This window comes from Aegilops tauschii, chromosome 6, assembly GCF_002575655.3.
Source record: "Aegilops tauschii subsp. strangulata cultivar AL8/78 chromosome 6, Aet v6.0, whole genome shotgun sequence".
Taxonomy (NCBI): domain Eukaryota; kingdom Viridiplantae; phylum Streptophyta; class Magnoliopsida; order Poales; family Poaceae; genus Aegilops; species Aegilops tauschii.
Window position 1 is genome coordinate 144,017,984 of NC_053040.3, and position 10,779 is coordinate 144,028,762.

At 48.5% G+C, this 10,779-nt stretch overlaps 1 protein-coding gene across 1 annotated transcript; it reads left to right on the forward strand.

Moving 5' to 3' along the window:
• The first annotated feature begins 1,415 nt into the window (after positions 1–1,415).
• LOC109774487 (L10-interacting MYB domain-containing protein-like) lies at positions 1,416–2,364 on the forward strand. The gene is made up of 2 exons (XM_020333210.1): positions 1,416–1,718; positions 1,807–2,364. The coding sequence occupies exons 1-2, from the start codon at positions 1,416–1,418 to the stop codon at positions 2,362–2,364; spliced, it is 861 nt and encodes a 286-aa protein (XP_020188799.1).
• Positions 2,365–10,779: the final 8,415 nt, after the last annotated feature.

Here is a 10,779-nt window from a genome sequence, read left to right on the forward strand (position 1 = left end):
GTACATCCAAAACCTGAAACCCAAGTAATTCCAGATGAGTCCAGCATACCTACCTATATGCGGTATTACCCTGCCGTCCTAAGTAAATTTGCATGTGCCATCTCTAAAAACTTCAGATAAACATCCTTTTTGTGTGTCTGGGTTGTTCATAGAATGACAGGAGGTAGTTGGTCTCTTCTATGCTAAGCGGGTTATTCTCAGGTTGAGTGTTTATTCACTCGCCATTGCACGAGAAAAGGGCGGTAATAGGGATGCCCAGTCCCAAACTGCAAAAACAAAAGAGCTTACAAATAATCAAACAAAAACTCCTATGGAGTCTTGGGAACCGCCAGTAGCGTGTTTAGCATGGAAATATAGATAACTGATGGTCGTGAAGTAAATAAGAAGGGTGCGCCTCTCAAAATATCATTTACCTTTGTTTTAAAATTTTGAGCTCTGGCACCTCTGCAAATCACTGCTTCCCTCTACAAAGGGACTATCTATTTAGGGCCTGTTCGGCAGTTCGCCAGCTCCCAGATTCAGCGAATCCGCGAGCGGAGCTGGCCCGAACGGTGTGGCTCCAGGAAGCTGGCTTCTAGGATCTGCCCGTCGTCCATGCACAAAACGCGGAGCCGCAGCTTTGCCGATCCCAGGAATTGAGAAAACTGGAGTTCGGGGTATTTACACAAACCTGCCACCGCGAAGTTGCTTACCTCTTCGATAGAAAGCATATTAGCCTGATCCCCAATCTCCTCCGTCCTCACCCGCTCGTCAACCCTAGCCGCCAGCGACGGACGAGGCCATCCCACCGCCGCCGGCCAACTCGTCCGACGACCCGGCCGCCGCCTGCCAACTCGTCCGGCCACCCCGACGACGGTCTCCTCGTCGAGCCGCCTCTTCCCCGACACCGCGAGTCGTTCCTCTGTCTCGCCACCCCGACCTGTTAGCAGCCGGCACCGCCTAAGGTTGTCGGCCTTGCTCCTCTGCCCCGCCGGCGCCGCTCCAGAAGCTCAAGGTGAGCTTGTGCGTATGCACAACCCCTCCCCATCTCCATTCAGTTCATGTTACATGCAGTCAGACCATTTGGTTCAGAGTTTAGGATGTGCAGATGAGGCCATTTGGTTCAGATTTTAGGATGGCCAGATGAGTCCCTTTGGTTCATATTTTTGGATTTACCCTGTATCGATTTCTATATGACATAGTTGAGGTAGTCCCTGTACCGTTTTAAATATGTTCAGATGACATAGTTTAGGTAGTCTCCCACACTGTTTTTTTTCATGTTCATAAATTCAGATGACATGGATGAGGTTCAGATTTATATATGAGAGCATACAATCTTTTTAGAGGAAGTAGTCACTGTACAGATTTATAAATGAGTGCATACAATCTTTTTTAGCACACACAGTGACATGAACTTCTATATAGAATTGTCCAACATGGTTGCTGAATGGAACATTGAGAATACAAGGATTGTCACCGAGTTGTTTGTCAAGCAAGTGAGAGCTGGAAATAGGCCAAATACTCACTTGACCTCGAATGCATATGATGAGGTGGGGAGGGAATTCAAACTAATAACAGGGCTGGAGTACATCAATGACCAATTGAAGAACAAATGGGACAAACTGAGAGGTGAATACAGCATATTCAAGAAACTTAAGTTGAAGGAGACAGGAGCGGGATGGGACATAGAGCGTAACACTGTGAAACAAGATGCGGAGTGGTGGAAGAAGGCAAAGATAGTGAGTTTTCATCCTCATGTTGTGCATACCATATCTTTCTTCTCTTTAATTGTTGTTAACAAATGCTATCATCGTTCTATATTTACAGGACATTCCAGGTTGTTACAAGTTCAGGAAGCATGGACTTCGCAATGAAGAGAACTTGCGCATCATGTTTGAAGACATCACAAGTGACGGTTCCGATCACTGGAATCCGACTTCTGGCATCCCTCCTACATCCACCGCACTAATATCAAGTGCCATAAATCTTGAGCAAATAGAAGATGTTGATCTGTTGGAGGATACCCAAGAGACACCATCTCCTGTTACGCCAAAGGTTAATAAAAGGCTTGGAAAGATCATTTGTGACACAAACAAGAAACCCAAGACCGCACAAGTCATGCAGGAGCAGATTACAGTGATTGGGGACATTTGTAAGGAATCACACTCAACATTTCAGTCGTTCTTTAAGCACGATGACACCACCTCTGTTGCATCTGTTATGAAAGAAGCAATTCCTTGTGGTGCAATAGAAGGTAGTGATGAGCACTTCATTGCCACTGAGCTTTTCATCAAAAGAGAGCAAAGGGAGATATTTCTAAGCATGAGTGCTGAAACTCGTTTGGGTTGGCTCAAGAGGAAGTTCAGCGTCAAGTACGGGAACTAGTTGTTTCCAATTTATGTCATATGTGTGATGGTTGCTTATGTCCTATGGTACTGAACCATTTCGTATCCTATGTGTGAGGTTCAACAATATTAAGTACTCAGTGTTGAACAATTGTTTCCTATAAGGCTTGTAATAACTTATTGGATAATATTTATGAAGTGGAGTTTCATCTTCATATTTCTTACTCACCATGCTAACCTTTGTTAGTTAATTCATTGGTTGTGTATGTGTAGATGTCATCTGATAGTGACAGTGATGATGAAAACTATTATGAAATGAAGAAAAGAATGGTTCGTGCCCATGCATAAGAAATGAACATCATGTATCTGAGTGCATCAACCATATTTGAGAAGTATTGTGACAGTTGGGTGATGAAGGCTGATCCTAGGACATCTATCTTGAGTGGATCTGGATGGTTGCAGGAGACTATCAGTACACCGGGAGAGACCTTCACCATGCTTAGAATGAAGGCAACCGTATTCTTTGAACTTCATGACTTGTTGAAGGATAAGTATGGGCTGAGCCATTCCCCTTTTGTTAGTAGTTATGAGTCTCTTGCTATGTTCTTGTGGACCTTGGGGGGCTGTGAATCAAATAGAAGAACCCAAAACCGTTTCAAGCATTCCGCCGATACAATCCATCGTAAATTCCATGAAGTACTACTTTGTGTGGTGAAGATGTCAGCTGACTACATCAAGCCTAAGGACCCAAATTTTAGGACCGTGCATCCAAGGATTCGGAATGACAAAAGGGCTTATCCACACTTGAAAGACCGCATTGGTGCAATAGATGGGACTCACATTAGGGCTTCTATTCCCGAGGCCGCACAAGTGAGGTACATCGGAAGAACAGGAGCAATAACTCAAAATGTGATGGCAATATGTGACTTCGATATGCATTTCACGTATGCATCTATTGGTCAACCTAGTTCTATGCATGACACAACTGTGCTATATACCGCAATGCATATGGATAAGGCCACCTTTCCCCATCCTCCAAAGGGTAAGCATTTTTGCTTGTTGCAACTTATGTCTTATGTCCAACAACTTACATGCACCATTCTCTCTATTTTGTAGGCAAGTACTATCTTGTAGACGCTGGCTACCCTAACCGAATTGGATATCTTGCGCCCTACAAAGGAGAAAGGTATCATGTCCCTGACTTTCAAAGTGGTGCACCACCGAATACTCCTAAGGAGAAGTTCAACAGGATCCACTCGTCCAAACGCAATTGCATAGAGAGGGCCTTTGGAGTTTGGAAGATGAAATGGCAAATTCTTTTGAAGATGCCAAGCTACTCAATTGAAACCCACAAGATGATAGTGGCTGGTACCATGGCATTGCACAATTATGTTCGCTTCCATGACAAGTCAGATCTCCACTTTGTTCGATGTGATAGGGATCCGGATTATGTGCCAACAATTCCAGAACGGTATAAGAAGTTTGTTGTTCCTACAAATGCATCGGATACGTCAACTTCGGAGGAAAATGGTGTTGACATGGATCTATTTAGGAACCAACTTGCTACTGACATTGCTCTAGGTTGGTGAAGATTACTTTAGGAATATGTACCACTTTTGATTTGCGGAACTTATGCAAATATTATGCTTTTGTTGAATGAAATATGCGTGCACTGTGTTGATCCTTAAAATATGAGTTGCCAACATTATATTTTCAGTCAAAATAAACATTTCAAGATGCATTAGTCATAATTTGCAGGCTTGAAAGCATAGCAAACTGGACCAAAATTGCTCTCTGTTAGTGAAGGAACATACAGAAAACGGAGAAAACGCTGTCTCCCAGCGATCTGGGCTGAAAAATGCCCTCCACTCGGTCCAAATTAGGCCTTTTAGCCAACTTTCCAGCCCCTAGGAGCCGGGCCTCACGTGACTTTCCCCCCAGCGTCCTTCTTGGGCTCACTTCGGCCTCTCCTCAATACCCAACAAGGCCGAATTCCAGTGAATATGGCTGGCAGCCCATGTGTGGCGACCGAAACCTGGAGCTGAGACACCGAACGAATTTCTCAGGGCTAGCGCTCACGTCGGAAGCTGGTGATCCAAAATAGAAGCTGGATTTCAGGATTTATGGGAGTTGGGGAGCTGCCGAACAGGCCCTTACTTTTATGTTGTGTCATCACCTTCTAAAATAAGTGCCAGAACCTGATAGCACTGCTGTCATGCTGATGCATTGTGCGTAGCTAATGTTGGGTGCATCATGACTGGATCTTTTCTATCATGAATTACAATGTTTAGTCGCTGCTTGAACTTTGGAGGTGCTTTGCATTTATTTTTTGCGGTCTCAAAAAGGGCTAGCGAGATATGGAAATGCAATTCAGAACTCGGGTCCAGATGAACCCGAAATCTGGGCCACCCACATGCTTTGAGATTCCCTCGCAGCCCTGTATTCTATGTCGTATTCCATGGACAAAATTCCACGGGCGGTCCCACGTAGCGCAGTTATTGGATGAGGACGGCGGTTAGGCCCGCGTTGGTACAGGGCGGTGCAGACGGACCTCAGCTATGATACAGACGACCCGCTACATCTGGGAGTACCCACCACACCACTCAACCCACCACCAGCTCTAGATCCGGGTCTCCAACGTGCCCCCCTTGCTGCTACTGAGCTCCGGCGGTTGCGGCGGCCGCACCCCTCAACGCCCCCCTGCTGCTCCTGACCTGCCACGGCTCCAGCGGCCGCACCCCGCAAGCGCGTCCCCTGTCCAAGGTAATATCTGCCGCCCCTGGCCCCTACGCCCTCCCCGTACCCAACCATGCCGGCCTTCATCATTTTCGCCGGCAGGCGTGCCTGCGTGCAACTACCTTCCCCCATAGCAAATCCACGCCACCCCCTCCCACCATGGGCACTGCATAGCCCTACATGTTCGATTAGTACTTCTCAAAGAGCTAACGCCGAGCACCCCTAATCATTGGATCTTTCACATTTTATTTGCATAGGAAACCATGCCGGATTCAGATAGCGGCGATGATTTATGTGATGGCCAGAGAAGCAAGGCCAAACAAGCTGCGGCCGAATCATCAGGTAGCAAGTGTAGTCAGGCAGGGAGTCGCTCTGATGCTCACCGCCCAACATCAAATCTAGATGCTCTGTCAGGCATGTTGTTTCTGTTATTGATGTCTTTAGTGAGTACAAACAATGGTTAGTAAAAGAAATAGGCTTTGGGGTGATGCTTGAGCTGCCAATGATTTAGAAGATTAATCTGAAGCTGAGCATTTGGACCATGAGCAAGGTGGATGTGCTGCACCATGCACTTGTTGTCAATGATAAAAATTGCTGTCGTTTAGGCCGGCCTATGTGGCTAAGGTTTTTTGAATCCCATGTGGAAAATAGGGATGTCCGTGGTCCTGATGGAAATACGAAGAGTCCATTTCATTTATAATGAAAACACTTGGCATGGATCAATCTGCAGTGCACAACTGAAGATTTTTTGAAAAGAAATATAACTGAAGAGTCAAGCAAGTTGGAGGAAGATTGCTTCCAAATTGCTTTCGTAATCTTCATGACGGGCCACATTTTGGAACCGTCATGCACACATGACTACAAGAGCATTGATTTCTGGGGTGCACTCGCTAGCACTGAAGAAATAGCACAGTTTAACTATTGTGAGTATGTGCTGCAATGCTTTCTTGATGCAGTCACAAAGCTAAAGATTGATTTAGAGAATGGTGTGACAACAGCCAACCTCGCTGGTTGTCATTTGTTCTTGCAGGTTAGTACCGGCTTCTCTCTTCTAGCAAGACCATGATAAAGTTTGTTTGCTATTTTTGTTCTTCGCTCTTGTATTTAACGAGCTCCATTTCTTCTCAAACTTTTTACAGGTTTTCTACCTCAACAACATTGATCTAGGCATATTCAACATGAAACATGATGTCCTTCCTAGGTTCAAGGAATTTGATCAAGATAAATTGCTTCGGATGACTATTATGCCAACCGATGTGGGAGTACCTGAACCGTCGTTTTGGTTCATCAATGGTAATGCAAGCATTTCCCATCTACGCAGCCATACATTCACTGTTGAAAATGTTCTAAAGCCAGGGCACCCTAACATTTTGGCCGCGGCTATTTATATTTGATGCCGCAGATGAGCGACCGATTAGCCGTATGCTATTCTAGGAGCTTGCAACCTGACAAGCCTCATACAAAGCCGAAGACTGTGATCCGTTCCCGGACCCTTCGGCTGCCCACCGCAAGTTGCCCTAGTTTTCCTAAGACGAACACGGTTAACTTCCCGAGCAGTGTTGCACTCACCGATGGTCTCCCGAGCTGCTAAGGCAACCATCTGCCTTGGACTACTCTAACAACATTGCGTCGCGATATCCGAAGATGGTACTCCAGAAAGCATGTTTCGGCATTTTTTTTGTTTGTCGTCACTCCCTATCTGCTCAACTTAACCAACCATTATACCTGTTCTCATTTTTCAGTCATCACAACCACTTTTTGTGCTTCTGCGAGAGCAAAATGCATGTGCGTTCCGGCATGTCACCATTGCCTGCCACAACATCCAGAATGACATGGTCACCTTCACAGACAAGCTTATGTCCGCACTCACAGCCAGCTGCACATGCTGCACTGCCAGGGGTCTGATCGACTGTCCTCTTAGACTGGACACGCCATGTGTTGCCGCGCAAACTGCATCCGGATCAGCAAACGAAAAGGTGCATGGGGTGCTTGGCAGTGCAGAAGCTTCATACGGGACACCCAAGGCACCCAAGTTGACTGGTGTTAGGCTGGACCTCTCCGATTGCGAAGGTAATGATCAAGCTCTGTTTTACACTTTTTTCGACCTGCCTAATGTGAGCTCACACACAAATCCTCACCTGTTTACAGGCGAAAGTTCATCACAACGGAGACGCTTTCGTAAAAAGGACGCGGCTGGCGAGCCCCCTACAAGCATCTCAATGAGGAGGCCCCTGCCAAACAAGCCAAGGATGACCATCCGCATACTCGAAATTAGAGTACATGCAATTCAATCCAGCAGTATGCTAGATGCATTGCAGAAGCTGTTAAGGATCTATACAGTGACAGTACTCGGGACAACCAGTATGGTGTTTTTTTGTTGTCACATGCGCTAATCTCCCGAATCGGAAGTACATAACATCTAGGAGCTATGCTAGCAACCCGTGGTTTATTGGGCGTCCGATACTCCCCCAAAAAGTGAAACCTGCGAGTTGCTGAAGCCTCATCTCTTGGCACTGCCTCAGAAGCAGCTTGTAAGGTCAGCTACACTTGTATGTCACAACATTCGTTCCTGTATCGATTTATTCATTCTACGTGTTAGTTAGTAACACAACATTTTCCATCAGAGGAACTGGATAGTTCATCGTGTGCCCGACTTGATCAGAATTACTAGGCATGACATAGTCCAACAACTCATAGGCACCCACATGATTGATCATGAGGTTGGCTCCATTCTTATACGTTGGCATGGACAATTGGTTTCTGAGGCTAGACTAGATACACCTTACTTAACACACCGACACCTCCTTTAGTGTGATTTCTCGGTAAGAACACATCACGTTGTCAAGATGGATTTTCTTTTTGATAACATCATTTTCTTCAAATTACACCATGGCATTAAGAATAATATCCCGCTCCTCGGTGCTTTTTTTCGCAGACAGTTGCTCTTTTTTCCCTCGTCTCGATCCCCCTTTGCCCTGAAACTAAGCACGAAACTGGCGAATGGGGATGCATTCATTCCAGCTTGGGCTGACTCATGGGTCCAGCAGTGTACAGTTCCAAAACAGATGCACGCGGCACGCAGCAGGCCAGAAACAGATGTGCGTTGTCCGGCCGTTAATGGCATCCATGGGCGAGCACACACGCACTACAAAAAAAAGACATATCTGTGACATTTTGGGCTGAACGATTTTTTTTCTATCATACATATGGCACTTCTATGACGATAATTGTGACAAAACCCGGTATCATCATAGATGTGGTGGGCTCCTACTTCTATGACAAAAAATCATGACAGAAAATGGGCTTTTCGTCTTGGGCGGGCCGGAGACGCAGCTGCATGACATTCTTTGGGCCGTCCATGACGGGAAAAACCGTGGTAGAAGCGAGGGCGAGGAAAATTTCGGGGAGTTCCCGGTTACGGTGGGAGGTCGGGGGCCGAGCGATGCATGTTTCTCTCGTACACGTACGCGCGTGTGTGTGAGGCGTTGGCTCTAACTGAACCCGAGCGAGGCGTTGGGCTCTAACTGAACCCGAGCGATTGCACTGCAGGCTACGCGTTACTGAACCCGAGCGATTGATCGATGGCTGTTAACTGAACCCGATCAAGCGATTCCTTCGCTACTGCTGCTAACTGAAGCCGATCGATGCAGCCTCTGGGATGAACAGTGAGCGTTGCGGGGGGGGGGGGGGGGGTTGGATGAACAGTGAGCGGTGGCGTTGCCTCTGGATGAACAGGACCCCGTGGTGTGGTGGAGGGCTGGATGAATAGTAGATGGTGGAGGGGTGGTTGTACAGGACCCCGTGGTGTGGAGGGCTGGATGAACAGTAGACAGTGGAGGGGTGCCCGTGGAGGGGTGGTTGAACAGGACCCCGTGGTGTGGAGGGCTAGATGAACAGTAGACGGTGGAGGGGTGCCCGTGGAGGGGTGGTTGAACAGTAGCCGGTGGAGTAGCGCGCGGTGGAGGCTGGATGAACAGGAGCCCGTGGAGGCTGGAGGAGGTCGACGGTAGCCCGTGGAGGCTGGAGGAGGTCGACGGTGGAGATGAACAGTATCCCGTGGAGTCCCGTTTTGCGGTACGCCACACCCCTCCCGATGAACAGGACCCCCATTTCGACCGTAGGAGGTCCGTTTCGTCCGTTTTGCGGTACGCCACACCCCTCCCGATCAACAGGACCCCCGTTTTGACCGTAGGAGGTCCGTTTCGTCCGTTTTGCGGTACGCCACACCCCTCCCGATCAACAGGACCCCCGTTTCGACCGTAGGAGGTCTGTTTCCTCCGTTTTGCAGTACGCCACACCCCTCCCGATCAACAGGACCCCGTTCCGAACGTAGGAGGTCCGTTTCCTCCGTTGTGCGGTACACCAGGCCTCGTTTCCATCGCCTGTTCCGTCCAAGCCCTCCCGATGAACACGACCACGCATTCTGTTCTGACCCAGCCGGTTGGCTCCCATGCGTTCCGTTGCCTCCCGATGAACACGACGCATTCCGTTGCCTCCCCATGAACACGACGTATTCTGTTGCCTCCCCATGAACACGACGACGACGTTGTTTCTCCGTTCCGACCCAGCCATGTCAACGAGCCCTCGCCGCACGTATGCGCGAGTAGGCGTTCGAGACCCGCCCATATGTACACATACGTGGCCGTATTTTCTTTCTTGCACCCTGGCCGCTGTACGTACGTGTACATGCTACGTGCGTGCCTCTACTACGACACGTGCGCGCCTCTACATCCAACAGTATATATGTACGTACACGTTCGCGACCAGAATGACAACGCTACGTACGCTTCGACCAGGTGGGTCCCGACTGTCAGGCACTTCCTTGCGTGCGAAGATGTAGCTGGTGGGTCCCAGCAGTCAGGGGGGCGAATCGCTTTGTTTTTTTTGCCCGGACGCACTTCCTTGCATGCGAAGGTGTAGCTGGTGGGTCCCAGCAGTCAGGGGGAAACGTTTTTTTCATGAAATACGGTGGCCCGTCCGGTGGGTCCCCGCTGTCAGGTGGAGGAATAATTATTTTGCGCGTAATAAGGAGGCACTTCCTTGCTGCGGCCGTGGACCCAGCTGTCAGCGTCTCCACGCACAGTACTCTTCCGATGGAAGTCGGTCGTTGACCACATTGACCACGCCGCGCCAAGAGCACCATGGCGGTGCACGATGGCGAGGCCTAGCAAGGGGACGACACGGAGGCAGGGAAGACTCGGCTGTTGTTTCCCACGCGGAGGGGAGTACGACTGTCCGAGGGTTTACTGGTTCGTCTGCCGTCGCCGGAGAATAACAGCAGGTGTGTGTGAGTAGAGGGATGGCTAGGCCAGCGATGGGAGTACGGTGGGGCGGTGAGGCCTGCGCGGCAGCACAGCCGGCCGCGGGGAGGAGGGAGCAGGCAGTCCTGTCGGCGCTTGTTTGAGCGGCTGGAGGAGGAAGAGCAGAGATTGAAGAAGCACGACGGCCGTTGGATGGACATCCAACAGTCAGTGCTTGTGTGTCAACCTTTTTTTTAGGAAAGCCTCAAATCTGTGGAAAACAGCATACATCCCATCTGCCATTATTTCTAATAATTTACAGCCCATTTGCTAATTCTTAAGGTTTTTTTGGGAGCCCATATTCTTTTTGTTAGCATTACAGCCCATATTGTGGCCACGGTTAAAAAATTATACGAAATTTTGCATATTTCGGTGCGGTCCGAACTGTTTTTAATCCCGAAATTTTGACTCACATTCAA

What these genes read in the sequence shown, in the direction of transcription:
- LOC109774487 (XM_020333210.1), top strand. Translation starts at nt 1,416, where the DNA reads ATGGTTGCTGAATGGAACATTGAGAATACAAGGATTGTCACCGAGTTG. An exon ending in GGTGGAAGAAGGCAAAGATA is followed by an intron (nt 1,719 to 1,806) that starts GTGAGTTTTCAT and finishes CTATATTTACAG; the next exon opens with GACATTCCAGGTTGTTACAA.